The sequence below is a fragment of the Uranotaenia lowii genome, chromosome 3 (genome assembly GCF_029784155.1).
Source record: "Uranotaenia lowii strain MFRU-FL chromosome 3, ASM2978415v1, whole genome shotgun sequence".
NCBI lineage: Eukaryota > Metazoa > Arthropoda > Insecta > Diptera > Culicidae > Uranotaenia > Uranotaenia lowii.
The window spans coordinates 310,411,304-310,433,649 of record NC_073693.1 but is presented as its reverse complement, the minus strand read 5'-3'; the positions used below and the strand labels follow the sequence as shown (position 1 = coordinate 310,433,649).

The window sequence follows — 22,346 nt, the reverse complement described above, 5'->3', positions numbered from 1 at the left end:
GGCTTCGTGGGCTATTGATGAGATCCAGGGGTGCTTGATGTTCCCAGCTTGAACGGCTTTCAACACGCTGGCAGAGTCTGAAAAGATAACTGGAGTAATTGATAGATTTGGGAGGTTTAATAAAGCGTTTAATATGGCATATGCTTCGGCACTGAAAACGGAGCATTGTGATGACAGACCAATACTACGTTCGGTCATAGGATCAGTAATCCCGCACCCAACTCTGCCGTCGGCAGTTTTGGAGCCGTCGGTGAAGATGTGGAAGTTGGACGAGTATTTTTCGTTGATTAGACTGTGGTAATATGGCAGCACAGTAAGAGGATGTTGGCCCGCTTTTATTTTGAGTGACAGAGAAAAGTCAATCCGAGGAACTTTTTCAGTCCAGTATCTGAAGGGAGTCGTTCTTCTCTGACAGATGTTTGGAAGAGAAGAATTAGTTATCTCTTGAAGTAAAGTGTTAGTGCGGGATATTAGAGGGGAGTCCTCATTACCGCCGATCGCGAGCCAACGTAGTGATTTGGAAGTTAGTAATTTAGCAATAAGGTATTTAAATGGACTCTGTCCACTTTCTGCCATAATTGAGACAATTGGACTGGTGACAAATGCGGAGCCAATTATTCGGATGCATCTGTTGTACAGAGGTTCAATTTTCTGGTGGAGAAAGGGACCACATCTGCTCACCAAGCCTAGGCCATAAAGAGTCGATGGGAGTAACCATCCATGTAGGAATCGAAGTAGGGAATCGCGGTTGGCATGGCTGGGGGTTTTGCTAAGGATACTTAGAATGTTAATTTTGTTGATAGCGTTTTTCCTAATCTGGTTAAGGTGGGTTTTAAAATTTAAACGGTCATCGATCCAGACACCCAACAGTCTGGTAGAGTGAACCAGAGGAATGATTTGGTTATTCATTTTTATGGGAGGAAGCTTAGTCAGCTTTTTTCTGTTAGGACCTAGGTGTAGCAGTTTAGATTTACCGGGTGAGAACTGGAAACCCACCGTGGGAGCCCAGCTTGCAACCAAGTCAACCGCACTTTGCAACCTTTTACGCGTGAGACGGGCGAAAGGGGAGATCGAGATCAGCAAAATATCGTCGGCATAAACGAGTATTTTGATGTTATCAGGAATTACTTTGAATATGGAGTTGATGGCTATCAGAAAAAGTGTGGGGGAGATAACGGACCCTTGTGGGACCCCGGTTGTTACTGATTTTGGACTGGAAAGAGTAGAATTAACAAGGACTTGAATAGAACGGTTCGAGAGGAAGCTATGAATGTATTGGAAAAGTTGACCTTCGATTCCCCAGTCGCTTAAGGTGCGTAGGATTGTGGTAGGGTCAACGCTATCAAATGCTTTATAGAGCTTTTATCACTTGACTTAACGAACTTAACGAAGCCTCGCGTAGTGATTTAAAAGCAGCGACTTTAAAGGCTCTTAACAGAATTCCGAATACCTGCTTCCGACTGTCATTCGACGATAACCTGCATAAAATTTAGGTTAGGTTGATCCGGTCCCGATAGAACTTGTTGAATGATCCCTATGTAATGTTATTAATTACAAAGGGCGCGTGTTCGACCATTCTGCGTACAGCTCCACCCAAATTTGAATCTCAGCCTGTGACTAGTAAAGACTCTAAGACAAAGACCAATTAAATGGATAATGATGATATGTAAGCCTGTCAAATTATTCATCAGCAAAAGCTGATATAAACTTGTTAATTTTATACATATTAAGTAGCAAAAAATTGTTTTGTTTACTTTTTATTGCACTAACGTTTTTTTTACCAGAAAAACTAAGAGACATTGAAAATTGGATCAAGTTGCATGCCTCGCACGAGTTGTAGGTCACCAGGAAAATCTATTTCCATCCAGATCTCGACTTCATGTGTGTGTGTATGTGCCATTGAATTGCGAATGCATGCAGTTGCACTCGAAAAATAATTCACTCCTCGTCTCAAATTGCGACTGCGGCTGATTAAAACGGGTTAAAGTTGTTACATATCACGTAACTAGTTAACCGAAACGCGAACTTAGTAGTTAGGTATAGGCCTAAATAGTCGGTACTGGACGGCCTTACCCCAGCACATATGGGTTCCCAGATGAGTGCGCGCGTGTGTTTTTTTGCGTTCTAACCGTCGCATTCGTCTCGATTCCAAGTTTCAACTCATCGCTCTCGCATCGCGGTTCCTAACTGTCGGCGTAACTCGTCACAATCACATGCAAATAATCTACCTCAAAACCTAACACGAAAAGTGTTACCAGAGGATCGCTGCTGGAAAAGCCTGACCCACACTGATACGAAATACCCTCACAATCCTAACCTAACATAAAGCGGCGGCAGCATTTTAATGCGTTTTACAGGTCCGGCTCGATTTTCAGTGTCACGGCGAGAATAAAAATATATAAAAAACCTATATACGTAGTAAGTACAGCTTGCCGTTAGTAAGTTGGGCCTAGCTAGTAGGTGTACTAACTTTATAGTACTCCAATCCCATCCAACCCGCGTGCTGTAAAATGCACTCATTAGCTAGAAGGCAGTTAAGTTAGAACGACGTTAGTCACTCGGGATAAGGCGCCGCGTTCGGATGTTTTAAAGCGTTGTTCCAATAACTGAAATCACTTAGCACGTGCTACTGATTACAGCTGTTAATCATTTTTTTCTAAATACTTTGCACAAAACAAAGCTTTTCCATGTTGATGGGATTCTATTCTTGATAGAAAATCTCACTTCTTAGTGCATCGAACGTAACATACTGGAATGAAATCTATCTTCGAAAGTGTGGGAAAAACTCAAATCTGACTTATCGCCAAAAACGAAATGATTCCGCTAATTTTGGCACTCCTGGCTGTGACCACCTTTCTGGGGCTGTTCCTGTACCGGAAGTTTGCCGATACGCTACACTACGGGGCACTTATCGGGGGACCGAAAGGTTATCCGCTGCTGGGAAATGCACTAACCTTCGTCAACAAATCGCCACCAGGTGAGCAAAGACGGACGACGGAAAACTTCTGGTGGTTCACACATGGCAGAATCGAGGGCCACGCGACTTCTTTAATTATTCAAATTATATTGACTGGTGCAAAATCGTTTAGCCATTGTTAATCAGTACTTTCTGAGAATGTCATTAGCGGCGCGGTGCAACGGGACTACCGTACGCAAATTATGGGTATTAAACAAAAATTGTAATCCGTTAAACAAAAATCCGTTGACTAGTGGAGAGGAATGCAGAAATTTCACGTTTTACCATTATATTTAGGATTTTTTTTGAAATATTAAACTATTTTTAATTCAGAACTAGAAATCTGAAAATTGAAAACAAATGATTTCAAATCTAGATCATGGACGGTAAATAAAAAAAAAATCCAGCCCGACCAGGAATCGAACTCGAGTCCTTTGATTATCTCTCCGGCACCTTACCAATAGGCCAAATTGTCGAATGAAACGTCAAGCAGTAGCTCTATAACTCAGTTGACTTCATCGAGTTGAATTCGCTGCTAAATTCTACGTCAGATTTTTTTTTTATTGTAGGTATCTTTAAAAGTTTTTATCTTCTTTTTCAAGTTTCAGCCAGTAAGATAATAGACTTTCTAGTGTCTGAACACGAAACAATGATGTAACTCACATAATATAGCTGTTTTCTATAACCGCCCTCCTTAAGGTGGCCGTTATGCCCTTATTTCCCCTACTTGTACGTGGTTGTACTTTACTAAATTAACTTGGAACGTTCACAAAATTGATTAAATTCAATTGGGCGAAACTACCTGTTGTTGCATATTCGTTGGAATGTGAAGTTACGCCTACTAAAAATGGGGTTAAATTTTCTATTCGTGTAGGGTCAATAGGCGTAACTTAATATCTGCTAATTTAAGATTTAATTTAAAAATGATCACCAATTTTTGGGTAACCCTTAAATGCGATTTAAGCGTTGCTGATGTGATTTGATGAAAATTTAAATTAATATCACTTTCATCTTGTATGTTTTTGAATTATGTCTAGATTTTATTCAGTTTGTCCCTGTTTTTTTTTCCAAATTTTTCATAAAATCGACCAGAATTATGGAAGAAAATATGGTAGCTTAAGGTTTTGGATCATCGTTTTTCTTAGCAACTATTTTGATTATATCTTGCTCAATTTCGACTTTTAACTAACCCGGTTTTAAATCAGCAAATTCAAATTACTTGGCACCTGTTTCAAAAATTTTTGTCCAGATTTTACTGGAATTTATTCTCTTCTGATAAACACCCTAGAACAGCGAACCTTTTGAGACAGAAGAGCCAAAAATTGCAAATTAAGGAAATGTCCAAGTTTCAAAGAGCCGCAATTCATTTTATCCTCACTACAAATAATGGTGAATGCTAAGATACATTGCATCCTGATGTTAACTCAGTTTTATTATCCTGTTTCACAACGCCACAGATTTTCGTTGTTTTATTGTATTTATTTTTCTTTCTTTTGAATCAATACATTTTCATAACGGGTACAGCTTAGTAACGTTGAAATTTTGGCGATTTACCATTGTGACCTGATAAAATTTATCATTTTAACCTTTGGTGCAATTATTTCCTAACACCTTTTCCCAGAAAAAAAATAGACTTTCGATGTGTTCTGTTGAAATATTAAAAAGAAGCATTGAAAATGTTATATCATAAAAATGCATACTACAAGATATAAATTAATATGAAAAAAACTATACGATGGTTTGTCACAATAATTTTTTCTTCAAATTCTATAATAAAAGCCTTAATTTTTTTTTGGGTTATGCGCATAAAACTATCACTTTAAATCGATAAATATTTTCCGGGCCTTAGAATAAATAAACCAACAAATTTTAAATCATAAATACTCATTTTACGGATTGAAAAAAATTAGTCAAAATTTGACAAAATTTAACAATCGGACGCGAGATGTGGTCTATAAAATGTGGTTATAAAATTGCTTTTAAATTTTTTTCATTACAAGCATTCCGCTAGTTCTCATTTTGATTTCTGATAAAATTTAAAAAAAAAGGTTCCTAAAGTTCTATTTTCCGATAGCGAAAATTTAAGTTTAAATTCTCGATTCTGTTCAAAATCGTAACCCTTCCAAGTTGTTCCTTCTCCATACTAATGAAATCTTAAAAATAATGTCCAAACCTCTGAGTCTCAAATATATCATGGATTCAGATGGATCCTTCTGTCAAAGTTTCTATGAATTCTTATCACAAATTCATATTTTGAATTTTTATACAATTTGTTATTTGGAATTTAATCAATTTGATTTTTTCAAACAGATATTTTAATTTTTTGAATGAATTCTCAGTTTTCACTTGCGAATTTGTAATGTTAAACATTATAGTAGTTTGTTGGCGGTTTCCTGGCCCGAAAATGTTTACCAATTTTAATGATATCAGATTCATTGTGCGAATAATTTATTCTAATTTTTCAATATTTCAAAACAAAATAATTTAAAATATTTCAAACAGTCAAAAACATATTTTTTAAATACTTTTAATTCTTGGCAGATTTGCTGCATTTCAGTGTAACTTGAATTTTAGGAATCGTCAAGAATAGATTCTACCGATGATGTAGAAATAAATTATAAATAAATAATACATAATAATAGACATCTAACTTTGGCTTTGCTTCGCGGTATTTCATTTTTTCAGCGAATCGATTTTTTAAACTCAAATTTTAGTTTTTTGTCGTTATTTTGGGCCTCACTTCATAGAATAAACCAAAATTCTGATAAAGACTTAGAAATCAAAATCAACTTTTAGAACAGCCATGAAGTTTTAAAAATAATTGCAGAATTAGAAATTAGGTTTTGAAATAAAAAAATAAGGATATCAAAGTTGTTAGAAGATATATGTGTGAGTTTATGGAAGAAAATGCTTCTTCACCAAATAAAGTTCTTCGAATAAATCCTAAAAATATTCAAACTATACATGAAATTCTAAAATTAGACCATCCGGTTTACAAAAATATTTTTTAACAAACTTGAAAAATTTGTCCACTTGAACTCATGATCAAAATTAGAACGCAGAACTTGATTTTTTTTTCATGGATTTGAAAAGGAACATTGAGAGATGGAATTCAATATTTGAAAAATTTAAATACAAAACGTGTTAAGAAAGAAATTTTCATGCACTAAACAATTATTATCAGTTTTCTAAGCATTATTAAAATCATCATCAGATGTTCATACTGGTGGTGAAGCAAATTTATTTTTAAAATATTGAATTCAAGAGAAACAAACTCAATTTCATAATCTTAACAGTGAGGACTTTATTTGACGATTAAAAAAAAGCTCGGTTTTTATCCGATTAAATCAGAAAATTTAATTCAACGGAAAACTTCCCGTTCCAGCGAAGAAAAATTTCTCCAGGCTTCCAAATGCTATATCAGACTTTTATGAAGAACGTTAACTGATTTCTAAATCTCTTCTTGGTTGCAAACTGATAAGATGCTGTTAGCTTGTTCTATAGTAGTTTTTGGTTTCTTTCAGAATTCAGGGAAATATTATCTGAACTGAAGGAACTTATGTTGCGTCCGTTTACTCTAGAAAATTTCGAGGATTTTCAAAATTTTCACACATTGAGCTAAAGAGCCGCAGTTATACATCCAAAGAGCCGCATGCGGCTCGCGAGCCGCAGGTTGCCGACCTATGTCGTTCAAGTTTGTCGTTCTACTAGGAAAAATTGGATGGACAAATAAAAATACGCAAAATGGAACTGTTGAAAAAAGTTACGTTCACAAGCTTTTGACATTTAAAAGAATAATTTTTTCAACGACCTTCAGTTATATCATAAATAATTTTGATTCGGTACGGACCTCAACCTCAACTCAACCCAATTCTTTAAATTTTTTCAATATCTCGATTTGACATATGTATTGGGAAAGCTTCTTATAAAAAGGATGAATACGAGTTTGATTGTTTTATAATCATTTCGCCTATTTTAAACAAAAACTTTTCTTTAAAAAATTGTTTCTTTTTCTGATAGATTTGTCAGTACCAAACCGGTTCTAATTGAAATTTTGTCTTGTTTTTTATTATCAATGTACATACATACAGTGCACGTTGCCTACTAAAATATATTTGGGGGTTTAATTTTCATAAATATACCCTTTTCTCTTAAAACTAAGCCAAAAATAACAAATCTTATAAATTTACAGAGAAAACTTTCGATGTTTTACATAAAAGTTTTTCAATTTTATTGGATGAACGAAGTTGTTAATATAGAATTCATGTTACGAAAGGTTGAGTTGTTGTTAGAGTATAGTTCAAATTATGATGTTGATATGACTCGGTGATTTTTTTACGACTTTTAAACAATTTTGATACGATCTTACTATCTTTCTGAGGCTTTCCAAACTCTTCAATATTATAAGTTTAATTTGAAACTAGAACCCGCTTGAATGCTCTTCGTACCAATGATATCACCAAAGGTCACCAAAACCCAATCGGAAAACATTGGAAAATGTGCGATTAAATTCACAGATAATGTGTCAAATACCGTACAATTTTGATATTTTTTAAATTGTAATTGTAATTGTTTTTTATTCAATGACGCTAACCTTATTTTGTGAAATTATATGAGGTCCTCAGAGCCAAAGGGGTATAAGTGCATAATTGATCGATTTTGAGTAAATAGTGGCCTTCTATATTTATTTACACCAAACTGTTTGGTTTTCCATGTTTCAAATAATATATGGTGAATTTTTCAGTTTTTTAAAAATCATATTCGCATAGAAATAAGATTGCAAAAGAAAATTGCAAATGTTCGAAAAATGTACTGAAAATAGCCAAACACAACTATTTAAAAGTGTGTTTTCTCGAAATTAGATTTATACACTTTTGGCTTATATCAATCAGAGATTTTTAGATCTTCTTTTCAAATTTAGTTGGTGTAGATTCAAATATCCAAATGAAAAAAATTATCCATGAAAAATGTTAAATTCTTAAAAAGTCTTTTTCCTAACGGACTAAAACATGAAAAAGAAGATAAAAACGTTTAATAATGCATTTTTTTTTATCAAAATCTGAAAATCAGTCACTGCAGGGGCATAATGATAACCCCTACTGGGGCAGTATGAGCACCATTAATCGGGATACGATGAGCATTCTGCCGGGGAATCTAGCAGCGAATCCCACTCGATGATGTCATCTGCATGATAGAGTCTTGTTTCATCCAACGATTTGGCCTATTGGTAAGTTGTCGGAGAGTTAATCAGTGGACTCGAAATCGATTCCTGGTCGAGATGATTCTGTTTCATTTATAATTCATGATCGATGCATTCTGCACTAACCGGTAACTCGTAGATCCATCAAACAAAGCAATCACAGAAAAAATGTATGTCTGTTTGAAGAATACAAACACTTCACTTACACTCATACATAATGTTTCTGGTGCTTTGTTTGGCGGATAATTCTACCATAAATAAAATTTTACTATCCGTATAATGCAACTATCAAAATAATCTATCATGACTGGTAGATGAGAAAAAAAAATCACTTTGACTAGTCAAGCTGTGGCTCTATAATTCAGGTGACTTCTTCTTTAGCAGAAAATGCTCATAGTGCCCCGATTAATTGTGCCATATACGCCCCGAGTCAACAAGATAAAGTAAAAGCGCGTTTAAAAATTGATACCTAATAGTGAAAAGTCACAAATTTAATGAGGGTTAAAATTGAGGAACAATGTGAACATCATGTTGCTGTGCGTATCTTATAGATTAAGATAATTTAACGACCATAAGAGCTTATTTCCCGGTGCTCAAAAATTATAACATTTTCGTCATTTGAGAACCTAGTTGGTTTAAAAAAAAATATTTCTGAAATTATGATAAGAGAATACCTTTTTGCTAAAGAAATAATACTATAGGAACAAAAAAACTCCTCATGAAAATTTGTTTACCTTTTCACTTTTTGAATAATAAGTTCTGGAATAGTGTGCGTGTTTGTTCGACACCTTTCTTTGTACCTCATTGGATTTCGAGAGCTCGAATTAATTTCAGCGCGCTCCATTAAAATACCGGAAGATTTAAAAAACGTCACCACTATGGGAAGATAAGGGCATAACAAGAAATCTTTTTTCCACGGAAGTACGAATCCAAATTCGTACTTTCGTGGAAAAAAGTGCTTGTTATGCCCTTATCTTCCCTAAGTGGTGACATTTTTCAAATCTTCCGGTCTTTTAATGGAGCGCTGAAATTAATAGAGAATTCGTTTTCAAGTGGTGGTGCACCGGGGCACTACCGGTAGTGCACTTTTTGCTGTTTTCATGCTCGTTTTTACGATGAGTAGTCTACTGGTAGTGCACCATAAAGTGGACGGTGGAACACTCTGAAAATATTCGGTGTTGCTTGCGCTCTCACCAATGAATTTTGACAGCACGTGCTTCCCGATGTAAACAAATATCAGCTGGTTGGTTCATTTCTATACCGCAAAATTGCGTTCGAGCTGTTTATTATCCCGAAGAACGGAAACTTGTTCCAGATTCAATACCAGTGCCGTTTCCAACAGAATAGGAGAATTTCACCTGGATGGCACGTTCCAAAGCAAACAACGCTCCCAAGAAGAAATGTGCCCAGAAGGCTTGCTGCAATCGGTTCCAGGCGATGCCGAAAAAGAGCAGCAAATCCGAGTGCAAAAAGGCCAACCCAAAGATCTGGTGGAATCGCCCAAACCGAAAAGCTTTCTTTTTCGGGAGGGTCCTATAAGTTGGTCTCCTCTGCTACAAGCCAGCTTCGAGCTGTGCCTTAGGGTGACGATGCTCGGTTGCGCCAAGTCCCGGATTCCCACCCGTTCCCCTTCAAAAACGGTAGTTCGATACTACACCCGCATTGGGAGCTTGAATTTCGTTCGTTTCGGTCTGTTAGCAAAATTTTCTCCCCCGACTTCCGCGATCCGAGTTCGCCATTTTGACTTCCAAGATTTTTTTTTGTAATCTGAAAATGGAAATAGGTACTCGAACGAAGATGAGATTTGCGAGGAATAAACGTTCAAAATACCAGAAGCTTCAAGCTGGGGTAACTGCAGTCTGGCAGCAGCAAACATAGACCGCCCAGAATCAGCCGGTATTGCAGTTATCATCAGAGCCAGAGGCAAATCTACCAAGCAAAATAAATCTGAAATCTTCACAATTCAACATAATATATAAATTCATGCTAAAATTTTCATAATATTTAAAAGACAATGATCAATTGAAGTAAATTTCATTGCAATTTTCGAAGTCAAACGAAAACAAATACCAGCTGTTGGATTTTTGACAGCTTGATGTTTTCTGTTGACACCAGCCGTATGAAATGATCATCGAATCCCATGTCAAAAAGATGGAATCGCACATCTGGTGAATTTTCTGCACACTTGATGAATTTTACCGCACACTTGGTGAATTTTGTGCACACTTGATGAATTTTGCCCCACACTTGGTGAATTTTGTGCACACTTGATGAATTCTGCCGCACATCTGATGAATTTTTCTGCACATCTGGTGAATTTCAGCGCACAATCCCAATGATTTTTCGCTGGGATTCGATGATCATTTCATACGGCTGGTTGACACTGCCGATTTCACGCACACCAACAAAGGTGAGTGCAAAACTCGATTCATGCTCGTATTCAGCGTGGATGGTGCAACACTTTCGGGTGATGAAAACAAATACGGTATAATTCAAACTCTCGAAATCCAATGAGGTACAAAGAAAGGTGATGAAAAAACACGCATACTATTCCAGAACTTGTTATTAAAAAAGTAAAAAGGTAAACAAAGCCTACGTCACTTGCCAGGATGTTTATGTATCCTATGAATCGTAAACAGCAGTTGGCAATGATTTTTTTCTCTAGTTTTCGTAATTCTAGTTGTTGAAATTTGTTTGTTGTTTGTTTGAAAATGCAACTGACGTAACAAATATACCTGAGATATGTATACAGATTGATCGAAATTTTGGATAGAAGAGTGACCCATACTTGAAGGAGATCTTATGCACTACACATCAGGTTCAAATAATCGAATCAAATACATAGGTGAATTTAAATACATGAAATAGAAGGAAATTGAAATAATCGCTTTTGATTTTTCTCTTAAAACTTGACGGAATATTCGACTGAATATTTGTTTCACCGAATAGATGAAATGGAAAATTTTCTGTATTCGGCCGTTAGCCGAATACCACACCCAAAATTCAGCCTCTGTGCCAATGGCGTGTAGTCAATTACATAGCATCATTGGTACAAGAAGATAACGCGACCGGTGCTGATTCGATTTGCTCCCACTGGCATTAATCTCCCAAGTTAACCGAATTGCGTATGTCTGAAAGAAACAAAATAAAAACGTTTGCACGTCCCTCCCTATCGCATCACAAGACGAAGAAGGATGGAAATAAATACCGGCCAACACCAGGCAGCCAGCGAACCGAGCACTGTGCGTGTGAATGTAGCAAAAGCAACAACAAAAATATCCTTCTAATTCAATCCACTGGCACCGGCAAACCACGGCCAAGCTGTGCGTGTGTATGCAGTAAAAGCAACAAAAAAAAAACATTCCTTCAATTCACCGGCAAACAACCACGCACCGGCCAAGCTGCCCGGCTTTAGCATCTGTGTATATGTAGCGTGTGTATGTAATAGCAGGCGGTAAGCAAACACAGTTCTCATTCAATGGGTTTCCCGTTTCCTTTACTCCCGTTCCCTCACCCGTTTCCATAACAAAACAAGCTGCCCGGCTTTGGCAGCAGTGTATATGTAGCGTGTGTATGTAATAGCAGGCAGTAAGCAAAGCACAGTTCTCATTCAATGGGTTTCCCGCCGCCGGGAAGCCGCCGTTGTGCGTTTTTTTCGATTGATCGGTGACAGAAAGCCTATGACAAATATCCTTCGTCCTGCATGAAGCTTGAATAGTACACTGGTTAAAATGCCGGTCTGGCAAGACGCTATGATTGGTAATTTGAGTTCGATTCTCACTACGGCGCCGTGGTTTTAATTTTTATTTTTTTTGTTTCTGGGATGAATTATCCAATAGGAATAGGTTTTTCTTGTTTCGCTTGAATGTAGTGGTCATCATTTTGGTTGGGAGCCGAGTCCTTATGCCAGTTACGGTTTTTCAAACATACCGTTTTCGGCACAGTGCACATTTCAGCGCATTATCGGCACAGAGATATGCTAAATAGGCATTGGATTTTTGCAACCTCTTCTATGGGTGCACTATTCGGCGCATCTGTATTTTTTTTAAATGAGATTTGATTTGATGTTCCAAATTTTCAAACGCATTTTTCTCGTTTCGAGTTAGCTGCAAGTTTCGTCCTTTTTAAATGTTATGATAAATCTGTTCCAACAGTTTATAATCCAACGAATTTGACCAGGGAGATGACAACATGGTTCTTCTTCCGAGCAAGAATCTTTTTCTTCTTTTCAATCCATCGAGAGAGACATTTATGGTGTTTTTCTCCTTAAAAAAGTCCTTTAGGAAGTCCAAATTTAGGAACCAGAATGATTGTTGCGTTAGTAAGCTATCAACCATATTTCTCTAGCATTCGACATTTATTTCGGTTACTTGACAGTCAAATCAGTGGTCAAATGTCAGGTTTGCAGTGTTCGACACAAAAGCAATAATTCACTAATCGCTAGTTAGTCCGATAACTTTTTGTTAACGGTTTAATTTTGTTAAAGCTAACGAATTAAAAAGTTCCGCTATTTTTTCGTTCTACTAACAGAAGACCGCTAACTCAAACTTCAAATTGATATCATTCTCACACCAATATGCTCTCCAGGTAAAATGGTCATTTAGAATGGTCTCTTTTAGCACTTCTTTCCTCAAAACTCATACAAGGAGAACTCAACAAATACCGTTAAAGAATATAAAACTATTTTTAACAGACTTTATGCAATTCAGTGCTTCGGTTCACTTTTCGGCACTGAAAACAGAATCGAAAAGGCCTTCTTTTCGATATTGTTTCTTGAAAAAGTATAGTCCACGACCTACTCGGTCAAAAATTTTCTTGACTTCAGCATAGTCGCCCACGTGCGGTGATTGGTTTAAATGTGCTTCTGACCAAGGATTTTAGAATCGCAAAGTTCTATGACTTTCACAGAGAGTAAACGAGAAATGCGCGGGGCGCTCGATGAGTATGTTTGAAAAAATAAGAATATTTGCTCAGCTGATCAGTGGTTTATTGGTTTAAAAAAAAATTTCATGAGTTTCACAGCAGCCAAACCCAAATGGCCATAATGGCTGAATCGAAATTTGGCATACGGTTACACCTCCTATATACACACCTAGTTTCGGAAGTTAATCGGTGGATTTTCAAGGGCTTTTCCAAATATCCATTTTTTTTCAGATCTCGACGTTATTATCCCACTCGGCAAGCCTCGTTAAATAAATGTACGAATCGTGCTGAAAAATTCACTTTTTACAACTTGTTTCGCTTTGGTTGAGATATTTACACTCATTCGAAAAGCAAACGTTGAATTCACCTGGATTTTCACGTAAGCGCTGATTACGTGAATTTTTGCTTGACTTACGTGAATCATTTGGATGTTAATACAAATTCACTTGATCCGTACGTGAAATTCACATGGCCGTTTGCTGTCAACACAAAGACACATTCGATTTACGTGAAAATCCAGTGATCCGCCAAGCACAAACGGATTTGGTGCATTTTATGTGAGGTTCACGTAGCTCTAAATAACTTACTCATGTAAAATCTATGTGAATGAATATGGCCAGTTCTCAATATGGCTTCCATCCAACAGTTGTTGCAGGCAGTTAGAGGAATTACGGGTGATGGAACTGATTTTTCGTAAGTATATATACCTAAATATTTTGTTGTGTGATTTTTGTTAACATCTTTTCCCTTTTCAGCAGAATTTGGAATTGAACAGCTGGGACGAACAGGCAACGGCTAACAAGGAACATTAATGAAATTGTCGCGGCGAAATATTTTTAAATAAAAAAGTGAAGTGAAGTGTACAGTGCGTGCTTGGTGTTATATCAATTATTCCAGAAAATAAAATGTGTCTACAAAATCAAAACATTTTTATTTATTTGTTCGGAAAGGACTAACTACATTAACCTACGTTCATCTTTAACAAAATTTATGTGAAAGGCATGTAGCAGAACGAATCCCTATTCACATTCGATCTGCGTTATTTCCACATACCCTTCAAATAGAACTCACCTACAGCGCATATGAAAATTACGTGAATTTTGCTTGCTGTGCGAGCTCATGATTGCTACCTGAAATTCACGTAGGTTCCACGTGATTTTCATGATGGCAAAAATCCATGTACATTTTCACGTGGCGTTCATGTGAAAAGTTTTTTCGGTGTACTTTTCAAAGTAAAGTTTAATACTGGTATACATATTTCAAATCAGGTCCAATAAAGATAAGATATAACCACCATAGAATTAATTTCCATTTATTTTTTTTAGCCGAATAGAAAATGGCATATTATCATAAGAACTTTGCATTTCTTTCTTGCAAGTTTGAAAAAGGTGATAACTGATTAAAGATTTTTCAACGGGCCGGGTATAATAAACAAACTGTAAATACTAATATGTTTGTAAAGTGTTTGAGTCAAAAGAATTGAGATGCAACCATAATCCAATCTGTTCTCATGATGTTTGCGTTATTGTTAGACAACAGTTAGCGAACAGTGCTTTAAATTAGAAGCGATAACTTTTTAAGCTCATTTAGCTGTTTCAATTGGCGATCGCTAAATTTGAAAGAGCTAGCGATTTAATTAGCGATGCCGAACACTGCAGGTTGGGGCCCAAAAAGTGTTGAGCCCTAAACATTGATGGTTCTCAAATCCAATGACAAATTAGTGTAGGAGTTTTAATTTCCCAGTAAGCATAATATTTTTTTTTTTTGATTCCGAGAGGTATAGGGTTTCTAAACTTCCATTGAAATAGTTAGAGTTTGTTGGTTGGTTGCCGTAAGAGGTTTATCAAGCAACCGTGCTCAGAACGTCAATTACTGTTTATTGTTTTACAACAGTGATGGTTCCATTCTAAGCAGCACGTAGCTATGAAGACAAAATGTTCAAAATGCAGTGAACCGACAAAAGTTCAACTCTACCCGATAATGTAGTAAGTAGGATCCTAACAAAAAAAAACCAAAACAAATCGTAAATCACAGTGCGATACGTCACTGTAAAAAATGATGAGATAAAGTTAGAATCAGATTTTTTTTGTTTTGATTATAGTCGTTTTACTTTCTTTATGGCATTCGCGACTTTATCAACGTTACAGTTGGCAGATCGTTTTTGAAAAACTTACCCGGTACAACTGTGTTCGATGTTCACTCTCGGGCTCGAATTCTCGAACATCGGGACAGGAGACAACAGACTTGCCAACTGAGCTATATCACAAGCCCTAGCCAGAAATAATTGAATACCATTTTTTGTTACTTAAAGAAAATGTTTATAAGTTATTAAAATGTTTTTGTTGTTGTAATTTTTGTTCTTGTATAATCTGAACTTTTTTTTAATCCAAAGTGTTCCATAATTACAATAAAAACTACTTTAAATACTCTGTAAGTTCCCTGTAGCTTTCATAATGCATACAGTGTGACCCATAAAAAAATGCGAAAATCTGTCATCAAGGTTCAAAAATACCTTTTCAGAATGTTAACATGATTAGAAAAAGTTTTCATGCATTCATACCTTCATACAGAACATACCTTCGTAACATAAGCCTCTGACATTGAAGCTCACGCCTCAAAGATGGAAGCCTTCAGAGAATCGACACTTGGGTAAGAGGATACACAGGCCTTTTTCATTTTTTTTTTTCAAGGGATTTTAGCTGCCAGGGTCATTCTTCCCTACTACACAGACCTACGCACGCTTGAACATACGCCTATATCAGATAGTCGAGGGGATTCAAATCTGGATTGCTCGGAGGCCGAAGATTTTTTGGCCGAAATTTCATATTTTCTTCCAGCCAGGTTTGGGTCGGTTTCGTGGTATGGCTCATAGCTTCCCATCAATTTCTGCGCAGTGGTATCGGCTATTTTTTCTACCACTTTGCCATCTCAGATGATGATTTGAAACCCTTTTTCAATTTACGCTATTTTCAATATCTTTCGATGGGACGAAAGTGTAGATTAAAACTGTATCCAGTTAAATGTCATAAATAAGACTAATGCGTTTTTCCTCCTCATTACAGATTTTTTCCTGGAAATCCAAAAAATCGTTCGGGAGGCGGGAAAATGTTTCCGACTGTGGCTGGGCCCGGAAATGCTCATCATCGTCACCGACGCCAAGATCACTGAGGTGAGATCACGATGAAACCTGAACTCTGAAGTCACATGTATGTAGATATGTATGTATTAGGTACTCGCATCCGAGTATCTTTTAATGACTGCGAGTAGTGAGCAGTCATTAAAAGATGCTCAGATGCTTGTGGGATAAAGATCGAGCTCCGAAATCATTATTCGAACTCAACCCAGACTCTAATCAGCCGGCAACCTTCATTCACGGCATGCAAGTTCACTATCACGAACTGGCTTAGACAAGCAGCGGCGTCTCGTACGAGTACTCGTTTATAAATCAGCGTGGCACAGCAGCGTTACCAATAAATATTTCAAAGCCGTTCGTCTAATAATCAATGTGTGTCTAAGTCAAGCTAGGCGTCAGAACTGCATCGAACGGAATTTATACTTACATCGAGAGACAAAGTAAAAGTACCTATATCTATAATTGGTGGCGCTTGGCCAAGTGTAGGCCATTAAGAAGAAACTAGGTGAATGAAAAAGTTCAGATCTAGAACTTGACCTGCAATCGTTATCGGCTGTCATTTGCGCGGAATTGTGGATGAGTTCAGTTGAGATTAGCTGAATTGTTCCAATTCGAAAAAGTAAAAAAAATAATTTTGTTCTTTTTTAAATAAAGATTGTTTTCAACATGAACGTTCATAAAGAGTTAAAGCGTGCATAAGCGCCGCATGTTGTTAAAATTAACCTGAATTTTATGATTCTCACGAACCGATTTCCTCTTTCTCTTTTTCCCGCCACAGACCATTCTGAGCAGCCAGCAGTTTATCGAAAAGTCCGGCGAGTACGACTTCATTCGACCCTGGCTCGGGGAAGGATTGCTAACTAGCAGCGACCGGAAATGGCGGCGGCACCGGAAAATCATTACGCCCACGTTCCACTTCAAGATTCTGGAAAAGTTCGTGGAAGTGTTCGATCGGCAGAGCAACATTTTCATCGACCAGCTGCGCCAGAATGCGGCCGGCGGGAAATGTTTTGACGTTTTCCCCCTGGTGACTTTGTATGCGTTGGATGTTATTTGTGGTAGGGGTTATTTTTAATGGTTTTTTTTTTTTTTTGTTTTGGTGAGTTGTTTTTAAAACGGAGCTTTGATTCGTGTTTTTTTCGTTTTTAATTGCAGAATCAGCTTTGGGAACTTTGGTCAATGCACAAATCCATTCGGACTCGGATTACGTCAAAGCCGTAGCGTTAAGAGTAAGTTTACGACTGTTGACGAAAATGATTAAAAACAAACAGACATAGGAAACATGCAAAGCATTTTAAAGGTCGTTTAACTGAAATGGTCAACAGAAATGACTCATACACCTTTGCCGTGTCTTCCGCTATTTTTTTTTTTCAGTTAAGATTATTTAGCAGAAATATGCGAATTTATATTTAATTTTTTCATTTCTGTAATGAACAAAAAGCACTCAGCTAGAGCAATATTTGAGAAGTCAGGACCTTAAAATGAATTGTTCAAGAAGATGAAAGTCCAAAAAAAGAATATTTTTAAATTTTTCAACAAATTAATCGGGAAAAGCAATTTTGGTGCCTATGTTAATATAACTGATTTCAGAAAATTTTTATGCCCTTAAAACGAATATTTTGTCAGTTTGTGTTTGTATAATTTTTAATATTTTTTTAAATTTTTGTAATATTTGCAATTTTTGTCATTTTTGTAATTTTTGTAAATTTTGTAATTTTTGTAATCTTTCTAATCTTTGAAAATTTTGTTAATTTTGTAAATTTTGTAAATTTTGTAAATTTTGTAAATTTTGTAAATTTTGTAAATTTTGTAAATTTTGTAAATCTTGTAAATTTTGTAAATTTTGTAAATTTTGTAAATTTTGTAAATTTTGTAAATTTTGTAAATTTTGTAAATTTTGTAAATTTTGTAAATTTTGTAAATTTTGTAAATTTTGTAAATTTTGTAAATTTTGTAAATTTTTGTAAATTTTGTTAAATTTTGTAAAATTTTGTAAATTTTGTAAATTTTGTAAATTTTGTAAATTTTGTAAATTTTGTAAATTTTGTAAATTTTGTAAATTTTGTAAATTTTGTAAATTTTGTAAATTTTGTAAATTTTGTAAATTTTGTAAATTTTGTAAATTTTGTAAATTTTGTAAATTTGTAAATTTTGTAAAATTTTGTAAATTTTGTATATTTTGTAAATTTTGTAAATTTTGTAAATTTTGTAAATTTTGTAAATTTTGTAAATTTTGTAAATTTTGTAAATTTTGTAAATTTTGTAAATTTTGTAAATTTTGTAAATTTTGTAAATTTTGTAAATTTTGTAAATTTTGTAAATTTTGTAAATTTTTGTAAATTTTGTAAATTTTGTAAATTTTGTAAATTTTGTAAATTTTGTAAATTTTGTAAATTTTGTAAATTTTGTAAATTTTGTAAATTTTTGTAAATTTTTGTAAATTTTGTAAATTTTGTAAATTTTGTAAATTTTGTAAATTTTGTAAATTTTGTAAATTTTGTAAATTTTGTAAATTTTGTAAATTTTGTAAATTTTGTAAATTTTGTAAATTTTGTAAATTTTGTAAATTTTGTAAATTTTGTAAATTTTGTAAATTTTGTAAATTTGTAATTGTAATGTAATTTTGTAATTTTGTAAATTTTGTAAATTTTGTAAATTTTGTAAATTTTGTAAATTTTGTAAATTTTGTAAATTTTGTAAATTTGTAAATTTTGTAATTTTGTAAATTTTGTAAATTTTGTAAATTTTGTAAATTTTGTAAATTTTGTAAATTTTGTAATATTTGTAAATTTTGTAAATTGTATTTGTAAATTTTGTAAATTTTTGTAAATTTTGTAAATTTTGTAAATTTTGTAAATTTTGTAAATTTTGTAAATTTTGTAAATTTTGTAAATTTTGTAAATTTTGTAAATTTTGTAAATTTTGTAAATTTTGTAAATTTTGTAAATTTTGTAAATTTTGTAAATTTTGTAAATTTTGTAAATTTTGTAATTTTGTAAATTTTGTAAATTTTGTAAATTTTGTAATTTTGTAATTTTGTAATTTTGTAAATTTTGTAAATTTTTGTAAATTTTGTAAATTTTGTAAATTTTGTAAATTTGTTTGTAATTTTTGTAAATTTTGTAAATTTTGTAAATTTTGTAAATTTTGTAAATTTTGTAAATTTTGTAATTTTGTATTTGTAAATTTTGTAAATTTTGTAAATTTTGTAATTTTGTAAATTTTGTAAATTTTGTAAATTTTGTAAATTTTGTAATTTTGTAATTTTGTGTAAATTTTGTAAATTTTGTAAATTTTGTAAATTTTGTAAATTTTGTAAATTTTGTAAATTTTGTAATTTTGTAAATTTTGTAAATTTTGTTAATTTTGTAATTTTGTAATTTTTGTAAATTTTGTAATTTGTAATTTTGTAAATTTTGTAAATTGTATTTGTAATTTTGGTAATTTTGGTAATTTTGTAATTTGTAATTTGTAAATTTTGTAATTTTGTAATTTTGTAAATTTTGTAAATTTTGTAATTTTGTATGTATGTATTTTGTAATTTGTAATTTTGTAATTTGTGTAATTTTGTAATTTTGTAAATTTTGTAATTTGTATGTGTTTGTTATGTTTGTAATTTGTGGTATTTTGTAATTTGTGTATTTGGTAATTGTGTAATTTTGTGTAATTTTGTAATTTTGGTAATTTGTTTTGTATTTGTGTAAATTGTGGTAATGTGTAATTTTGTAATTTTGTTGGAATTTTGTAATTTTTGTAATTTTGTAAATTTTGTAATTTTGTAATTTTGTAATTTTGTAATTTTGTAATTTTGTATTTGTGTAAATTTTGTAAATTTTGTAATTTTGTAATTTTGTGTTTGTAATTTTGTAATTTTGTAATTTTGTAATTTTGTAATTTTGTATTGTTTGTAATTTTGTAATTTTGTATTGTGTTTGTAGTTTTGGTAATTTTGTAAATTTTGTAATTTTGTAATTTTGTAAATTTTGTAATTTGTGTATTTGGTTTGTAAATTTTGTAATTTTGTAATTTTGGTATTTTGTTAAATTGTTGTAATTTTGTAATTTTGTTGTTTGTAATTTTGGTAGTTTTGTATTTTGTAATTTTGTAATTTTGTAATTTGTGTAATTGTTGTAATTTGTGTTGAATTTTGTAATTTTGTAAGTTTTGTATTTGTGTAATTTTGTAATTTTGTAATTTGTAATTTTGTAATTTGTGTAATTTTGTAATTTTGTAATTTGTGTTGTTTGGGGGTTTGGTGGGGTTTGGGGTTTGGGGGTTTTGTGGGGTTTGTGGGTGTTTTGTGGGTTTTGTGTTTTTGTAATTTTGTGTTTTGTGGGTTTGGGGGGTTTGGGGGTTTGGGGGTTTTGGGGGGGTTTGGTGGGGTTTGTGGGGGTTTGTGTATTTTGGTAATTTGTGAATTTTGGTGGTTTTGGTGGTGGTTTTGGGGGGTTTTGGGGGGTTGGGGGGTTTGGGGGGTTTTGGTGGGGTTTGGGGGGGTTTTTGGGGTTTGGGGGTTTGGGGGTTTGGGGGTTTGGGGGGTTTGGGTTGGGGTTTGGGGGTTTGTAATTGTGTTTGGTAATTTTGTAAATTTTGTAATTTTGGTAATTTGTTTTGTAATTTTGTAATTTTGTAAATTTTGTAAATTTTGTAAATTTTGTAAATTTTGTAAATTTTGTAAATTTTGTAATTTTGTAATTTTGTATGTTTGTGTAAATTTTGTAATTTTGTGTAATTTTGTAATTTTGTAAATTTTGTAAATTTTGTAAATTTTGTAATTTTGGTAATTTTGTAATTTGTGTTTTGTAATTTTGTGTAATTTTGTAATTTTGTTAATTTTGTATTGTTGTAATTTTGTAATTTTGTAATTTTGTTAATTTTGTAATTTTTGTAATGTTTGTAATTTTGTAATTGTTTGTAATTTTGTATTAATGTTTGTAATTTTGTAATTTTGTAATTTTGTAATTTTGTAAATTTTGTGTAATTTTGTAAATTTTGTAAATTTTGTAAATTTTTGTAAATTTTGTAAATTTTGTAATTTTGTATATTTGTAAATTTTGTAAATTTTGTAATTTGTAATTTTGTAATTTTGTAATTTTTGTAATTTTGTAATTTTGTAATTTTGTAATTTTGTAATTTTGTAATTTTGTAATTTTGTAATTTTGTAATTTTTGTAATTTTGTCATTTTTGTCATTTTGTCTTTTGTTGTCAATTTTGTAATTTTGTAATTTGTCATTTTTGTCATTTTTGTCATTTTTGTCATTTTGTCATTTTTGTAATTTTTGTAATTTTGTCATTTTTGTCATTTTTGTCATTTTTGTCATTTTTGTCATTTTTGTCATTTTGTCATTTTTGTTCATTTTTGTCATTTTTTGTCATTTTTGTCATTTTTGTCATTTTTGTCATTTTTGTCATTTTTGTCATTTTTGTCATTTTTGTCATTTTTGTCATTTTTGTCATTTTTGTCATTTTTGTCATTTTTGTCATTTTTGTCATTTTTGTCATTTTTGTCATTTTTGTCATTTTTGTCATTTTTGTCATATTTTGTCATTTTTGTCATTTTTGTCATTTTTGTCATTTTTGTCATTTTTGTCATTTTTGTCATTTTTGTCATTTTTGTCATTTTGTCATTTTTGTCATTTTTGTCATTTTTGTCATTTTTGTCATTTTTGTCATTTTTGTCATTTCATTTTGTCATTTTTGTCATTTTTGTCATTTTTGTCATTTTTGTCATTTTTGTCATTTTTGTCATTTTTGTCATTTTTGTCATTTTTGTCATTTTGTCATTTTTGTCATTTTTGTCATTTTTGTCATTTTTGTCATTTTTGTCATTTTTGTCATTTTTGTCATTTTTGTCATTTTTGTCATTTTTGTCATTTTTGTGTCATTTTTGTCATTTTTGTCATTTTTGTCATTTTTGTCATTTTTGTCATTTTTTGTCATTTTTTGTCATTTTTGTCATTTTTGTCATTTTTGTCATTTTTGTCATTTTTTGTCATTTTTGTCATTTTGTCATTTTTGTCATTTTTGTCATTTTTTGTCATTTTTGTCATTTTTTGTCATTTTTGTCATTTTTGTCATTTTTGTCATTTTTGTCATTTTTGTCATTTTGTCATTTTGTCATTTTGTCATTTTT

At 33.0% G+C, this 22,346-nt stretch overlaps 2 protein-coding genes across 2 annotated transcripts in view; both read left to right on the top strand.

The window, feature by feature from the left end:
• The window catches only part of LOC129753721 (uncharacterized), an 85,311-nt gene that overhangs the window by 47,455 nt on the left and 15,510 nt on the right, over positions 1 to 22,346 (top strand). Inside the window, 4 exon segments of the mRNA XM_055749566.1 lie at positions 2,881 to 2,977; positions 16,142 to 16,248; positions 16,991 to 17,270; positions 17,368 to 17,441. Of these exon segments, the coding sequence (XP_055605541.1) occupies positions 2,881 to 2,977; positions 16,142 to 16,248; positions 16,991 to 17,270; positions 17,368 to 17,441 (558 nt within the window).
• Positions 2,535 to 17,504, top strand: LOC129751507 (cytochrome P450 4C1-like). The gene is made up of 4 exons (XM_055747044.1): positions 2,535 to 2,977; positions 16,142 to 16,248; positions 16,991 to 17,270; positions 17,368 to 17,504. Exons 1-4 carry the CDS (start codon positions 2,815 to 2,817, stop codon positions 17,487 to 17,489), a joined length of 672 nt encoding a protein of 223 aa, XP_055603019.1. The 5' UTR covers positions 2,535 to 2,814; the 3' UTR covers positions 17,490 to 17,504.